Raw genomic sequence first — 17,452 nt, 5'->3', positions numbered from 1 at the left:
CGCAAATGTCAGCCAAACTGACTCAGCTGAGCAAAATTCCAACAAATTTTGAAAAATCCCCAAATTAATTGAGGTCAATGCGCACAATGTCTGCAATTTCTGACATAGATGTCACTCTCAAGCATAAACAGCATCAAATCTAGGAAAAGCCCCAAATTTCCAGGTTTAAATTTGACCAAATCTCAGAACTGTGCTTGCGCGCGTGAACTCCCGTCAGTGGCAAAGAGGTTGCTTGCAATAAACCTTAGAAAAAATTTTAAAACCTGTCGCCTGTCTATCAGGCTGTCGCTTGCACAAAACATGACCTGCAACACTGTCGCCTAACTGTCCAGCACATACACGTGCCTGGAAACAGTGACGACCTGACCTGTATGAGTAACGACTTACTGATTTCTCGCAAGCGAAGAGCTGGTGTTGTCTCACACAGACTTCAAGGAGCGCGAGCACCTTAACCTGGCTCTGATACCAGTTGTTGGAGCATGCGGGTAGCGGAAGCGTAAAGATTTGCAGCAGAGGAGGTGAACAGGTGAGTGAGAGTGAGAGTAAGAGTGATGAACAGATTTGGGTGTACCAACAATGTGTTGGTACACAAAGAATAAAATGTATTTATACTTAGGGCCCGTAAGGGTGCATTCACATGTACAACATAACAATACATGTGTAAAATACACAGAGGTGAATAAAGGACCTTTACATCCCAACAAACTCTTCCAACAAGTCCTTGGCCTCGTTTGTAGGCTTGACTCTTATGTCATCACCTTCCTTGCCTTTCCCTCGAGGTTTGATGAGGTCACCCTTGCTAAAGGTAGTGACAATCCTCACACCCGGTAGTGTCAGGTGTATCCTTTGTGCTACATAGTCAGCCTCACACTCGGTCGCCCTTTTGAAGGGTCTTCCTAGGAGGGTTTCTTTCCCGCAACTAGCACTTTTTGGAGGAACATGAAATAGGATAGGTAAGCTTTCACTTTCAACTATTGCAAGGATATTGCACTTCCCTATGAGTGCTTGTGAAGGTCCCCCCTAAGGGCTAAGAGTTGCATTAGTCGGTGCCAGCTCTGGTTGGCCTAGTAGGTCCATGATTCATAGGTCAAGATGTTAAAATCTATGTCAGAGATCATAGCCTGTTTTCAGGCAGCAGCTGCACAGTCCAGCTGCATAGTCGGACTGTGCAGTCGGACTGCCACGTGGCAGTCCGACTGCCTGCAGCTGATTTTTATCAGGCTGCGCCCTATTTTGGCGCCCCATTCCAGACAGATTTTCGCCTATTTATTGCTGACGTTTTCAGCAGTTTGGCGATCATTCTCTGTCGCAGATTACAGACCGGTGCCGTGCAGATCTCTGTCTCTGTTCGCAGATTTCAGACAGCAGACAGTGCAGACTGCAGCAGACTTCGAGGTGGACAGCAGGTCGCATCGTCGAGGTGGAGACACGCAGTCCAGCGCACTACGCCCGTGTATATCTTTGTATTCAGCATTCTTTATACAGCAAATCTTCAGTGTACACTGTCTCTTTCTCTCCCTTCTCTCTCTGCGTTCTCTCTCTCTCAGTCCTACGCTTCCGCACCGCTGCACTCTGACATGGTATCAGAGCAGTGTTTGAGGGCTGACTGAGCGCAGAATCAACCTGAAGAGGAGTTTCCATCGCGACACAAATTTGCGTTTTTTGCGTTTTAAGGGCAGACAGGAGGGCTGCGCCTTGGAACAAGGCTGAAACGAGTGTGGGCGCACAGGAAAGGAGTACAGGTGGTGGATTTGCTGCTGTTTACTGCTGTTTGACGCGGAGAAAGTTTGAGTTTTCAACCTAAAAGTGCAGGTTTTGCTTTTTCATCGCCTCCGGCGGGTGAAGAAGCTTCGGGACGCTGAAGAGCCTTAGCCGGCTGAGTCTACTCAGTCAGAGGGGGCTGCTTTTGCGTTTGAGAAGGCATTGCAGGTGAAGATGTCTACAGAGATGGACCTGGAGTTCCAGGCGATTATGGACCGGAAGGTGCCTGTCCTACCGGCTCTTCCTACAGATCAGAAGCTCGACGGCGACAACTACCGCATTTGGCGCGTTATGATGTTGGCCATTCTGGAGTCCTATGATTTGGCGGAGTTGGTACAGGAAGATATTGACCGGCCTTCGGTAAGAGATGAGTCCAAACTCTCTTCCGATGCTCGTGCGGAGTTGGCCAGGGCCCAGTCTCATTGGGACAAACTGAATGCCAGGATTCGATCCTTTCTCTTTCTATCATGCACTACAGCCGTGATCGCTCACATCGAGCACTTGACGGTGGCTCGTGAGATATGGCTGGAGCTTGATCAAATGTACAATCGGATGACCCTGATGAAGAGGGTTTCTTTGGAGGTACAGATGCGGACCTTGTCCGTCAATAAGTCTTCTTCGCTAAGGGAACACATTAACAAGCTAAGGCAGCTACAGATGCAGGTTCAAAATGCGGGGAAGCCGATCTCCTCCGAAGACATGGCGATTACACTCTTGTCCCAGTTGCCGCCACGATTCGGTACATTTTACTCTGCCCTTATTGCTTCGGGGCGAGAGTCTACTCTTCGGTGGGAGGAGTTGGTTCCTATGGTCTTGGACCAAGAGGAACAGTTAAAGGGACAGAATGCTTCCAAGACGGAGGCGTTGACAGGTCAAGCCTCTCAGAAGAAGGGGAAGGACCAAAAGAAGAAGAAGGGGGATAACAAGTCCAAGAAGGACAAGGAGAAGGACAAGGACAAAGACTCCACATGCCATATTTGTGGAAAGACTGGCCATTGGAAGAAGGATTGCCCTGACAAAGACTCGAAGGACACCAAGAAGAAGGAAACCAAGGATTCTGGAGCGGTGGCTGCATCCTCATCAGCTGCATTTCTACATCTAGTTGTCATTGAGGACGCTTCACCGAATGCTTCTGATGTTGCGATGGCGGCTTCCCAATCTCGAGAGTGGATTATTGATAGTGGTGCCTCACGGCACATGACTCCTTCATCAGATGGTGCTGCCCAGCTGCGCCCTTCGCGTGGGCAGGTTCTCATTGGAGACAGCTCTTCAGTTTCTATTGCAGGTCGGGGTAAGATGCAGCTTATTCCGGATGGACGAGGTGGCACCCATACTTCAGAGGTTTTGCATGTACCAGGATTGGGGTACCATCTCCTTTCAGTCCATAAGATTTGTTCCCTTGGTCTTCTGGTGGAGTTTGACAGTTCTACAGTGCGAGTCCTTGATCGTGCATCGAGAAAGGTTCTATCATCTGGATATGAGGAGAACGGCATTTACAAACTGAAGTCTTCCACTGCCCTCTCTTCTCTTCTTTTTATCTCACAGTCACAGTCTGAATTATGGCATGCTAGGTTTGGTCACCTGAACTATGACTATCTTCGGAAGGCGTCACGGGGACAGCTTGTTCGAGGGTTGCCGGATATAGTGGTGAGCCAGCAGCCATGTGTCTCCTGCATAAGGGGGAAGCAGCATAGGGATGCCATTCCCCACACCGCTTCGCGGCGGTCTACTTCACCGATGGAGTTAGTATCTACGGATCTATGTGGCCCTATGAGGAATGAGTCCCTGCATGGGAGCTCGTACTTCATGCTGATCGTGGATGACTATAGCAGGATGACATGGGCCTATTTTTTGGCACTAAAATTAGAAGCTTTCTCGCACTTCAAGGATTGGCTTCTCTTTGAGGAGAACCGATCAGGCCGGAAGTTGAAGACCTTGCGATCCGACAAGGGAGGTGAATTTGTGTCTAATGAATTTGCTCGGTTTTGTGCAGATAGAGGAATTCACCAGGAGTTTGCCAATACGAATACTCCACAAGAAAATGGTATTCTCGAACGGAAGAACCGCAGTGTGATCGAGATGGCGCGCACCATGATGGAGCACCGACAGACCCCCCAGGTTCTGTGGGCCGAGGCTGTGGCTACTGCAGTCCACATTCTTAATCGATCTCCTACTTCGGCCGTGGAAGGGATGACTCCATTTGAGGCGTATTTTGGGTCGAAGCCAGATGTTTCTTACTTTCGGGTCTTTGGGTGTGATGCCTATGTTCACATTCCCAAAGCTCACCGTGACAAATTCGAAGCGGCTTCCCGCAAACAGGTATTTGTTGGCTACAGCTCCCAGTCCCAAGGCTACCGACTCTATGATCCCGTCAAGCGGGATGTATATACTAGCCGTGATGTGCGGTTTGTGGAGGTTCCGGCTTCTTCAACGGGTGAGGAGCATCCCGTTCTTGGAGATCCAGGGGAGAGTTTGGCTCCTTCTACAGTTCCACTGGAGCCTGTGCCGTTTGATTATGATTCTGTTTCTGACACAGAGTCTACTGTTCCACCGGATCCTTCTGAGGAGTTACCACTGGTGGACATTCCAGAGTCTTCTACTGATGGAGAACGACGAGGGGAGGTTCGGCCTCCTCCTCGCTGGGCCCGTGACACACTCCGTGATTCAGGGATCGAGGGGGTTCCTGAGGAGTGGGGACCGCAGGATGGTCCGCGGCGGTCACGGAGGCACCAGGCGCATTCTTCGGAGCTTGTTTGCTCCAATTATTGTTTGATGTCCCGAGTTATGCAGGATCGAGAGCCCACCTCCGTGAAGGAGGCTTTACAGTCCGCCCCATGGAAGAAAGCTATGCAAGCTGAGTTGGAGGCTATTGAGAGGAATGGCACTTGGTCACTTGTGCCACGCCCCCCGAAGAAGAAGGTGATTGGAGTCAAGTGGGTCTTCAAGACCAAATATCTCAGTGATGGTACTTTGGATAAGCACAAGGCTCGCCTTGTTGCTAAGGGTTTTGCCCAGCGCCCAGGGATTGACTGTCATGACACCTTTGCCCCTACAGCTCGTATGGCAACCATTAGAGCTGTTCTTGCTTTGGCTGGCCATAGGAGATGGCCTGTTTATCAGCTGGATGTGAAGTCGGCCTTCCTGAATGGTGATTTGAAGGAGGAGATCTACGTTGAGCAGCCTCCTGGCTTTGGTTCTTCAGATGGGAAAGTCTACAGGTTGAAGAAGGCCCTGTATGGTCTCAAGCACGCCCCGCGAGCTTGGAACGAGAAGATTGATTCGTTCCTCCAATCTCAGTTGGGATATCGGCGGTCCAAGGCCGATCCGCAGCTGTATGTTCACACTTCCGAGGATGGTTGTGTGCTGTTTGTATTATATGTTGATGATTTGATTGTCACAGGTGATGATGCACAGCAGGTCCAGGAGACAAAGTCAGCTTTACATCGGACGTTCGAGATGACGGATTTGGGGCTACTCCATTTCTTTTTAGGACATGAGATTTTTCAGTCTCAGAGGGGGATCTTTCTCTCCCAACAGAGATATGTACAGGAGCTCTTGGGGTCTTTTGAGATGGAAGATTGTCGGGCCCTCTCTACTCCTATGGATCCGAACTGGAAGGCCACTTCCCACTCAGCTTCTCCTTTGGCGGATGCTTCCCGCTATCGACAGTTGATCGGGTCTTTGATTTGGCTTCTCAACACGAGGGTTGATCTATGTTTTGCTGTTGGGCTCTTGGCAGGGTTCATGAGTGAACCGAAGACGGTGCATTGGCAGGCTGCTCAGAGGATACTTCGGTATCTGAGGGGGACGTCTGATTTGGGGATTCATTACCCCGCAGGGACAGATGGGTCAGATCTTGTACTTGCCGGTTGGAGCGACTCGGATTGGGCCGGTGACGTGGACCACAGGCGGTCTACAACAGGTTACTGCTTTACTTTGGGTGCAGGTGTTATTACTTGGAGTAGCAAGAAGCAGCCCACGGTAGCCCTTTCGTCTACTGAGGCGGAGTATCGGGCCGCGTCTTCCACCACATGCGAGATTGTGTGGCTTCGGAGACTGTTGGAGGAGCTTGGGTGCCCCCAGACTCGTCCTACATTGCTGCGATGTGACAATGAGAGTTGCATTGCCTTGGCAAGGAACCCTGTTTTTCATGCCCGGACGAAGCACATTGAGATCCAGTACCACTTCATCCGAGAAAAGCTTCTGGATGAGACCATCACTGTGGAGTATTGCAAGACGGAGGATAATCTTGCGGATTTGTTTACGAAGGCGCTTCCTCAGGCTCTACTTCGGCAACATTCCAGATCCCTCAGGCTTCTGCCCTGTCCAGGCTCTGAGAGGGGGTGTCAGAGATCATAGCCTGTTTTCAGGCAGCAGCTGCACAGTCCAGCTGCACAGTCGGACTGTGCAGTCGGACTGCCACGTGGCAGTCCGACTGCCTGCAGCTGATTTTTATCAGGCTGCGCCCTATTTTGGCGCCCCATTCCAGGCAGATTTTCGCCTATTTATTGCTGACGTTTTCAGCAGTTTGGCGATCATTCTCTGTCGCAGATTACAGACCGGTGTCGTGCAGATCTCTGTCTCTGTTCGCAGATTTCAGACAGCAGACAGTGCAGACTGCAGCAGACTTCGAGGTGGACAGCAAGTCGCATCGTCGAGGTGGAGACACGCAGTCCAGCGCACTGCGCCCGTGTATATCTTTGTATTCAGCATTCTTTATACAGCAGATCTTCAGTGTACACTGTCTCTTTCTCTCCCTTCTCTCTCTGCGTTCTCTCTCTCTCAGTCCTACGCTTCCGCACCGCTACACTCTGACAATCTACTCCTCCATCAATCAGAGCATCGATAGTATGCTCTCTTTTCGCGGTGAGTTTGACCCTAAGATAAGCAGGTGGTACTATGTCTTCATCTTCCGGGTCTCGGCTTGTAAATTTAAGCCTTCTGATAGATGCCCTTGAGTCCTCAACTGCACGACCAGATGTGGATTCTCCACTGATGTCTTGGATCGTCAGTGCAGTGCTATTCAAGGTACATCTCTCATCGAGAGTGTCATATCTAGTCATCTTCTCATTTATAGCTTGCTGAAGTTGCATTTTGCTCTGACTAGACACGGTCTGAACACAATGTCTTTGTGTTCTCATGGTGTGGCCTTTTTGCCCTTGATGGCTGGTTTGGCCCATTGATGTTCTACGGTCTCTATTTCTCTCTGTTCGGGTATGGGCTTTTGGTTGCTCTTTTGCAAGTGAGGATCCATGCTCGTGTAGAGCCATTACTACACTAGGGTTCAATTTGGAGGACCTGTCACGGCGCGTGTTTTCTCTCCAACCTACTTGGGGGAGGTGCGGAGGGGGCAAACCTCTACGAGGATCCCAGGTGGTGGTGGTTGGGTGGGGGGGGGGGGGGGGGGGGTCCCCTCCGGCCCGCAAGGCCATTACGGTAAACACCATGCAAGATTTGGAGGACCGTTTATAGCCAAATTTTGTACTACTTGCTCTAAGTTTCAGCCCAGTGATGGACCTGTGATGTGCCTTTGGCTCTACGTAGCCTTTGGGGTCAATTTCGGGGTTTAGATGTGTCAAAATTTGTGTTCTAGATACCTGTCCGATTCTCAAACGTCCGATTTTCAAGAGTCTGATTATCAGAATCGGACATCCGATTTTGGATTGGTCCGATCGACCCAGTGGTCCGATTTTGGTCACGTCCGATTCTGGGAATCGGATCGGGCAGAGTGGCCCGATTCTAGGTTGGTCCGATTCTGGACTGGTCCGATTTTAGCTGGTCCGATTCTGGACTGATCCGAGGTCCGATTTTGGACTAGTCCGAGGTCCGATTCTGACTGGTCTAATTCTGGGACTCGGACGGCCTGATCCGATTTTGGTCACGTCCAATTCTGGGAATCGGATCGAACAGGATGGTCCAATTCTCGACTAGTCCGATTCTAGCTAGCCCGAGTCCGAGTGTCAGAGTGGTCCGATTTCCAAAATCGGGCGGGTTGGTCCGAGTGGTCTGATCGGACAGGATGGTCCAATCGGACGGTTGTCCGAGCATCCGATTATGGACTGGTCCGATTATGGAAGGGTCCGATTCTGGGACTCGGACGAGCTGGTCCAACTATGCGGCGGACGGCCCACAAGTTGCACGCGATGCCTCTAGGCTAACGTCTGCTACACCGAATTGTCTAGCGCCTTTCAGATAGGTGCAAGACACTACAAGGGAATGCCAGACATGCCTGGAATCACTATGGTGCTCGAATCAAACGGCACTCCAAGGATCTATGCCCCTATTTTCCTGTTTTAGCCTATTATACAGCAACAGAAAACCCTATTGTTTGCTTCTTTTTCTTTGTTTTTTCCTATCCTAAATGCATACAAATCACAAAGTAAATACCTACACTACTCCATCTCATAACATAAATCTCAAAAAAGCAAAAAATCTACTTGCCAAGGAGATCGAATACCATCTTCAACCCCCTCCCTTCCTACTTATCTCAAGCACCAGTTCGGGGAAACCCTTACTTTGATACTCGATTCGAAGCACGCAAGCACTCAAGGCTTGAATCCATTGGTCCCGACAATGGAACCAAAATGTGGGAGCTTTCACTCAACCACCAAGATCCACGGACCGCTTATTGTTTCAAGCGTTCCAAGCCGAGCACTAATGGCTACCTCTCACATAACCGACGCGCCATCCATATCTACGGATGTAGTGAGCTTACCCCCGTGCCGTTCGAGTTACCTCCTCTCCCGCGCACTCCGATAGCTCCACGATCCAAGTGCAAGCTTCAAGCAAGCTCGATCCTCCCACTCCAAGCTCCAAGCTCCATTGCCGCGAGCAAGACAAGAGAATAGAAGAGAAGAGAAGAAGAGAGGAGAAGATGGAGAGCTTCTCTACCCCACGGTCCCTCACCCCTCACACACTCACTCCCTCACACTCTCACACTCCCTCTCTCAAGAACAAGCTCAAGCAAGCAAGAACAAGAAAAAGAAGAAGAGGAGGAGAGCTACTTTTGGCCACACACAAGAACGAGCTTCTCATTCACTTTTCAACTTTATATACAAAATCCTAAATCCCTTTTGGGTGGTCATCCCCTTTTCCCTTTTTTATATGGCCGGCCGTAGCCTAGGCCCTTTTTCCCATTGTTCTTCTATCTTCCTAGCTTCCTTTCCACCGCCCGTTTACATTTACAAATTGCACAGGTGAGAGCCCGACGCTCCTTGAATTAAACCATGATGCGCTTGCGCTCTTTTACAAAAGTTTTGACTTGCGCTTTTCCTTGTGCACCTTTCTCCCTTATTTAGGGCTCTTCTCCTTGTGCGTCTTTGTCTTCCATTTCTCTTTGCCTTGGCCTTTGTCTTTGTCTTCTGCTTTAGCTTTTCCGGATTTTCCACCTTCGTTCATTTAAGGGTTAACAACTAGGAAGGGCGGTAGTGTACAACCAAAATAAATAAATGCTTTCACCCAATTTAACAGTCGCCCACTTTACCTGAACTTAAAGACACAGAAACAAGAAGAAATACAAGAAGCTAGAATGCTCCTGTTGCCACACAGACACCTTGTTGGCCCCTAAGTTAGGCGCCCCTTGTGGTATTTCTTTATTTTTAAAGAGAGAAAGTACAATGGGCTGTCTTTCACCTATTCTGGGTGAAATTTGACAGCATAACAATACAATTACTGACCCAAATCAAGTTGACCAAGAGGGGAAACTCTGCCCAAGTCTGAATCTTCTGGTTGGAGTGCAGAATTGACCATTTCAGCCTGCTGTATTTACTGGTTCAGACCTATTCTGACACCTGTTTACAACTCATACTGTTCCCTGTACTGTTCAGCCCACTGTAATTACTGATTCAGACCTGTTCTGAAACCTGTTTTCAGTTCATACTGCTCCCTGCACTATCCTGCATCATCTGGGCCAAATGCCCCTTGATTCTGGCATCAATTGGGCTCTGAAATAGCCTCTGAAGAGTCCAAAAACAGTACTGATTCAGTGCTGTTTCAGACACTTACTTGGTGAGATTGCCACCCTCACCTGTCCCTGCTGGGACAGCATACAACTGCTCCTGTTCCTGGAGAAAGGAGGCTCTTGCATCATACAAAAACAGCATATTCCACACAGTTGCACCTGAATCAAAAGAAAGGCCCTTGATTCTGCAGCATAACCATACTTTCAGGAAGAGAAAGAGAGAGTAGGAAGCAAGCTTAGCCCTCTATGCATCATAGACAAGGTAGACCAGCTCTCAAGAGCTCTCCATCTGCAGCTGTCCATCTCAAATGAGCCCCCTTTATGCCCCTCATGCATTGAAACTCGTTTTTGTGCTGCTCTCTCTCTCTCTTTTGGAAATTTTTCCCCAAATTGTGAAACATGGCATACATGTAGCAATTTCCCTGTTTAAACCTTTCGGTCTAAAATTCTCCATCCTCGGTGCAGAATTTATCCTCGGCACAGACCACTGGATTAATCCTCGTACAAAAACGAAGATAATGACGCGAACAGATTCTGGGGTCCAAAAATAGTAACTCCCTAAATTTTAGGAGTTGCTTCCATTGCATCCCCACTAGTCTTCTGACCATCTTTGCAAACTATAGCTACACCCAAATTTGTAATGTAGCTCAACTGAAAGTGAATTTCCACTGATGACCCCACATGGACTAATCTCTTGAAGACTTGTCCATCTTCACTTTGAACTAGTCTCTTCCAGGCTAGTTCTTCAACACACTTGTCCATAAACACTTTCACAAGTCTCTTCTAGGCTTGTCAATCTACAGTGCCATCAGTCTCTTCCAGACTTGTACCGGACCTTAACTGTCTAGTCTTGACTCACTAGACATTCCTATCGGTTTCACATATTGGCCATGTAACTCCGGCGTTAAGATTTCAAGAGGGATCCTTCCAAAAAGAAAAACCAAATAAAATATGTAATAAAAAAATCAACAAAAAAGGTAATAGTTGTCACAGTCTTGTGACACTAATTGTGTTTCTATATCAATCTGTGAATTTCATACAATTGTGTTTTGTACTCCATAGACAAGCATTTCTTTACACTTGGGGGTACACTTTGGATAGCTCACAATCTTCGCCTTGCTTTCCCATTGTCCTCATTACTTTTTTTAATGTTTTGCCCTACCTTGTCACTAGCTAAGTATATGGTCTTGCAATTTCTAAGCGTAAACACTCTCTTTCTCTCCCAACCTCTCCATAGCCCACCACACTTCTAACAATTCCTTTGCTTCGAACAACTCCTACTCAAAATTATATTCCCTCCTTTTGAGACTAGATTGTGGCACATCATTTTACTTTGACTGAACTTGTGTGAATTTTCTCTTTATTTGTTCAAAAGAGGTGCCAACCTAGCCAATAAGTGCATTGGTATACTGTTGAAATTCATGTGGAAGCATATTGAGAAGTTAAACCAACAAATTCACAATTGAGAGCTAAGTTATTGAATGTATTAACTATTGGAATTTGGGATAGACTATCTACAAAGAATTCTTGCAAGGTGCAATTCATGCTAGCAGATGGATGTGTACTATGGTTGCACCCATTTTGATGCCATGTAAAGGTATTTATATAATTGACCATCCATTGTACAAGGATTGAAGGGCCAAGTGTTGTGAATACTATGCATAAGTTAGTTTTGCCTCCGACAAAGGGATTCCTAGTTTCTTCATCACATTGTGGTAAGCTAGGATCTCCTTGACCTTGTCAACAAAGGAGTAGCAAGTACATTGAAGAAGTTCATTATGGCCAATTTACAAAGCATTGCACTATATATCCCAAGTCAAGATAGCACACCTAACCCTCACTTGGTTCATGATGTTGAATAAATCCAACCTCTAAATGAAGGCTAAAATTTTCATATGCCTTGAAGCACCCTACATCAACCCAAGTGTTACCATCGTCTCTCTCAAAATCTAGTTTTTAGTAGAGGGGTCACATCTAATTCACTAAAAACATTTCTTCCCTTATGCTTTGTCCCTTGTAAAGCAATGGATGTGTAAATATCTTGAAAGGTAAACACAAGTGTAAGGAAAAGATTGTGAGCATCAAACACTTCATCAGGCTGAATTATTGCATGGAACAGTGTGTGCCGCTTTGAGATGCCTTGAGGTGCTTGAAACATGATATGCACTCAATAATTATTTTGGAATGGCTAGAGACTTGTTGACCTTGTCAAGTGAAACAAGGCAGATCCAAGTCTTCTACATCTAGGTCTTAAATATTACAATGTAGTAAACTCAGTAGAGGTACAAAGTTTCTCTACATGCAATAAGTTATTATAGCTTCTTACAATAACTTAACCCAGAAAGGCACCTGTGCCATAATTTGATCTGATAGTAAAATAGCACAAGTTGACAGCCCCCATCTATAAAAAAAAAGAGAGCACATTTTCCCGCATTCCTGAGTGAAAAGCTCTCGAGTAGCTTAGTAATTAGTCTTCAAATACAAAATTGTGTCGGTTTGATGATACTCTCGTAATTGCAACATGGATGCCAAAATCAGGCCCTCGGTTCAAAGGCAAGCAAAACGAGTAGCACAGGACACCAGAATGAAAAGCTGTCGAGGAGCTTGTGATATAACTTCAGTGAACAATACTACTCTCACATTTCTGGCATGGACGCCAAAAGCAAAGCCATCAGTTAAAATGGCAAGTAAAATAAGCCGCCTTACCAGTGAGCATAAAACTCAACGATGGCCCAGCGCGCCGGCGCAGATCTCAGGGTTGAATTGAAAGTGTTGGCATCCAGGTCCGCGGCGGCATCGTGCTCGGACCCGGGGTCGAGCGTGCGGGACGCGCTGGCTTGTTGCAGGAGGCACAGAATCAGCACAGCAGCACGGACCTGGTGCTCCTTCCTCATCGCTGTCATTCTTCACAGTACGTCCATCATCTGAAATCTGCACGCGCAACTGTTTATGATATCATGGCTGGAGATCTGCGACCACGGTAGTAACCTAGATCCCTTCCGCTGCCTCGTCAAACCGGCCAGAATAAGATTAAAAAAGTGGCTGCGTATGGAGAAGCAGTGGGCTCCTATAAAAGCTCCCCCGTCACACAACAATCTCACCAACAATCCTTGGCTTTAACCCAAATCAAATCAGTTGGCACCATTCGAGTAATGATTTATTATTTATACCTAATCGCCAACCTATTGACGCATACATCTTACAAATTTAGATTAGAGTAAAAGAAATACACACCGGCCAGTTTTCTAGTTGTGAATTGGTTGGCTTTGCCCAGTCCTTGAGAGGTTTTAGTGTCAGTATCAATCACACATTTTTGTTACCAACTAGCGTTACCTTTGCACACAAAGAATGCTATTCTCTTTCGCAACAACTTTGCTACTATGGAGTGATGGAGTGGATATGAGGGAAGCAAAGTTGTCGTGTGCTTCTCTCTCTCTCTCTCTCCTCTTTTTCCTCTCTCTTTGCTTGTCTCTCTCCTCTCTTTTCTTCTCTCCCCTTTCATCATTGCCTTTCTCTCTCCCTCTCTTTGCTTCTCTCTCCTCTTTTTTGTTCTCTCTCTGTCTTCTTCTCTCCCCCCTCTCTGCCTACTTCTTTTCTCTCTCTCTCTCTCTCTCTCTCTCTCTCTCTCTCTCTCTCTCTCTCTCTCCTCTTTTTTCTTCTTTCCTCTTTTCTTTTTCTCCCCCTCCTTTTTTTATTTTTCCTCTCTCCATTTTATTCCTTCTCACTCTCTCTCTCATCTTCTATTTCCTCTTCTCCTCTCTCCCCCCTTTTTCCTTCTCTCTCCTCTTTTTTCTTTTATTTTCTCTCTTGCTCTTTACTTTTTTTTCTCTCCTATTGTTTTTAATCTTCTCTTTTCCTCCTCTCTCTCTCTCTCTCTCTCTCTCTCCCCTTTTGGTTTCCCTCTCCTCTTTTCTCTTCTCTCTTTCATCGCTACCTTTCTCTCTCCTCTTTTTTCCTTCTTTCCCCTTCTCTTTTTTTCTTTTTCCTCTCTCTATTTTACACACTCTCTCTCTCTCTCTTCTTTTCTCTCTCCTCTTTTTTATTTTCTTCTAATTAAAATAGGGGGAGAAGAGAGAGGGAGAAACTTTTGATTTAAAAAGGGGGAGAAATAGATGTTTAAATTTTTTTTGATTTAATTAGAAAAGGGAGATAGAAGAGACAAATAGAGATTATATGTGAGAAAGAGGGGGGTTTAACTAAAAAGGAGAGGGGGAAGAGAGGGAGAGATTACACTTGTGATTGAAAAGGAGGAAGGGAAAGAGAAGAGAAAGCGAGAAGGGGTAGGTTTGGCAAGCCCTCCAGAGGTTTAGGGGTTCGTGAACCTACATCGAAAATACTATAGTAGTATAGATAAACCACGCATTTTCATTATCAATAAGTCTTAGGGTAGTTATACATGCTAGAAAAGTGTGTGCTTAGCTTCATTTTCCACCACCCCCAACTTGTAACATAGTGCCCATTTCAAAAAAAAAATATTTGTCTTATTTGTCAACAAAGCTACTTGAGCTACACATCTTATGAAGGCAAGGCCCCACTGCTACCACTAGGCCAATACAACTTTGGAATTTTGGTTGGAGATGCTCAATGCGCCACCCTAGTAAGGTGCCACCAATATTCCATGATGCTCGAAGTTATAAGCCCTCCATAATGAACAAAAGCAATAGGTCTATGTGACGGAATGGTAAAAAGTTAACCTATGTGGTTCCAGCCTACGAGTTACTGAATGGTAAAAAGGTGACCTATGTGGATCCGGCCTAAGGGTTGGTCGTATCAATTAAGTTGGTAAGGACTCAAGGCATGCTACATGGAGTTGTGGAGTTGTGGGAGTTATCAAGAGCCCTTACTTTGGTGGGTAACAAGAATGGCACCATAGTAGAGGTGGCTACTAGTTCAAGGATGCCATAGGGGCCACTAGCAAGGATTCAAGGTAAGGTCCCCAACCCAAGGATAGCGGGAATATTCCCCACCCAATTACCAAAGGCTAATAATATGGTATGTCAGTCAAGATGACATATCTATTAGAACCATAGTATGAAAATAGGTGCCTTTTTAAGTGAGTTAGATGTTGGGGGTAAAGGCGCCTCCGCCTAGCCGCCCGTGTATTACTACACTGACAGTCACCGCCACTGCACACTGCAGGTGGCGAGTGTCCGTCACCATCACTTTATTCTTTATTCTTTTAGTGACAATTTTAATAAAGAAATGCCCGATCACACATTGTGACTGTTGGAGTTCCCATTTCTAGTCTCTCCCTTTCTTGCTCTTGCTCTCTCGCCATAGCTCTCGAGTCCAACATTCGATCCGTCGCTCCCTTTCAACTGGTATCAGAGCTTTGCTTTCCGACTCTTGAGCTTGGTTCGTGGCATTCTCAGCATCCCATCGACTCCCTACTTGCATTGGGTCTCCTTCCCGGCAACCATATTCGACTCCTTCGAGCTCCCGTCAATGCCCGGCTTCCCGAGCACCTTCCGGCATTGTTGGGAACCTTCAAGGCATTACATCAGAGATATTTGATCATTTCTTCAGGGTTTACTTCAGTTTAGGTCTCGCAGGTGTTGGGGGTAAAGGCGCCTCCGCCGTGCCACCCCGTGTATTACTACACTGATAGTACCCGCCACTGCACACTGCAGGTGGCGGGCGCCCGTCACGTCACTTTATTCTTTACATTCATTTTAGTGACTAGTAAATAAAGGAAGGCCCGGTCACACATTGTGACCGTTGGAGTTCCCATTTCTTGTCTCTCTCTTTCTTGCTCTTGCTCTCCCGCCATAGCTCGCATGCAAGCTTCGATCCTTCTCACCTTTCAACTGGTATCAGAGCTTGGCATTCTCTTGCTCGAGCTCGACTTGGTGCTTCCCGACCTTCGCATCGACTCGCTTCACGCATTGGGTCTCCATCCCGGCAGCCATAGCCGACCTCTTGAGCTCCCAACTCTCCCCGGCTTCCCGAGCTCCATCCCGGCCTTCTTGAGCTTCATCAGGCCCTTGCCCTTGAGGTATTGCTTCAGCATTTGCAGGCATTTGAGTGTATTCTCAGTTTGAAACAAGGCAGGAACAAAGGGCAGCCACTCTTCTTGAGCTCCATAGCTCATATCTTCCCTCCCCTTTGCATTGGGCCTTCATGGCTTGGTATGTGCCTACCTTGGGCCATCATTGAGCCCCCCCCCAACCATCCTAACTCCACGTGATTGGCAGCAGCACTCCAGGCCTCAACACGCTGAATATGGCGCCCATTTTCAGACTTTGACCTCCACGTTTTACAGCTGAATGCTTTGTTGCTCATGGAGCACTCATCATTGGCCTATTTGGAGGGCATTTGAGCCTTTTTGGATGTCATTTTGATGCTTTGGCTTGACATTGAGGTTGGGAGCTGATCATTCTCAGATTTGAAACTGTCATTCACTGCATAACAGTGCTGGAAACAGGGCAGCACCCCTGACACTGACATTTGTTGCTTATGTCTCATTCCATTGGAGCTATTTGATGCCCGTATGCGGTCTACTTTCTACCCGGATGTATTGGGGATGTATGCATTTGGTTTGACCATGATTTTGGCTTGAATTCGGGGCTGAAATCTATTGTTTAGAACAGTAAATATATGCTGGAATAACAGTGGGCTGAAGGTACTTTACATGCTTTGGCACTTACCTACCGATACCGGATGTATGCTTTGAGCTTTGGCATGTTGTCTCTGACATTTGGGGATGACTTGGAGCATATGTATAAGATTATGGGATGCTTTTGAGCTTCGCATTAGCTCCGTCTTCACTGGCATTTGGACCGACTTGGTATGCTCGTGGACCGCCTATGCCTCATGTCTCTGCTTGACAGTTAGGCTTTTGCATTACATGCTTTGGTTCGTGACATATGCTATTTGGTTCATGTATGCCATACCGACATTTGAAGCTTGGATTTGGATGTATTTGAGCATTCCCGGCTTACTTGATCACTGATCTTGGTTGCTATTTGGATGTCATTGAGTTGACCGAGAGCTTATTTGGGCTTATGTATTGCTTCATGGTTAATACGACCGGTGCTTCATGTATGTCATGCTCTCTTGGATGCGCTTGATGCATTGACAGGGTCACTTATCACTGGTGCTTTCTCTTGGGTTGTTTGAGCTTCTGAGCTCGCTTTGTATGCCTTTTGTGCCAGTGGGAGCATTTTACATGCTTGCTTGACCTTTGACAGTTGCATGCTATTGGAGTACTTACATGTATTTGGAGCAGTTTATGTCTTGAGCAGCTACATACGCATTGAGACTTTGGGATCATACTCCGATCTTTATGGATATGCATTGATGTACTCTTGGTTCACAGGATGCTTATGAGCTGAGTCTCATATTTGGATCTCTCTTTGAGCAGACACCTATTTGTGTCAGGTTTTGGCAGTTACAGGAACACTTTGCCTAGAGTGTCTGGGGGTGTGCCTTTCACTGGCAGATGTTATTTTGACATGCTTCGGTGTTGAGCTCATGTTCTTTTCACTGTCATTGGCTTTGCTTATGTCTGTTTCATGCTGGCTTTGGACCTAGCATTGTTTGCTTGACATTGGATCCTATTTTGGGACAGTTTGCTCTCTAGACTGCATACCTGCAATTTATTACAACAAGCAGTTATTGGTGGACTGAGGTGTACTTTTCATGCTGAAATATCCTAATTTGGTGTACCGCACCTAGTACTAAGTGGGCAGCAACTTTTGGCACACTTTGCTCGCCCTTTGGACCCCGTTT

General features: G+C 46.8%; 1 protein-coding gene across 2 annotated transcripts in view; it reads right to left on the bottom strand.

The window, feature by feature from the left end:
* The window catches only part of LOC148018601 (sulfhydryl oxidase 2-like), a 56,828-nt gene extending 44,008 nt beyond the window's left edge, over nucleotides 1-12,820 (bottom strand). The window contains exon 1 of one of the 2 annotated variants that reach the window (XM_087662279.1): nucleotides 12,428-12,820. In XM_087662279.1, the coding sequence (XP_087518405.1) occupies nucleotides 12,428-12,624 (197 nt within the window). In that variant the 5' untranslated portion in view covers nucleotides 12,625-12,820. The remainder of the gene's footprint in view (nucleotides 1-12,427) is intronic. The other variant, XM_087662278.1, reaches the window with a different exon arrangement.
* Between the last annotated feature and the right edge of the window lie 4,632 nt (nucleotides 12,821-17,452).

The sequence above is a fragment of the Lygodium microphyllum genome, chromosome 21 (genome assembly GCF_053477565.2).
Source record: "Lygodium microphyllum isolate KBCC chromosome 21, Lygodium_microphyllum_v1.1.10, whole genome shotgun sequence".
NCBI classification, from domain to species: Eukaryota; Viridiplantae; Streptophyta; class Polypodiopsida; order Schizaeales; family Lygodiaceae; genus Lygodium; species Lygodium microphyllum.
This window is presented reverse-complemented; position numbering and strand designations above follow the sequence as displayed.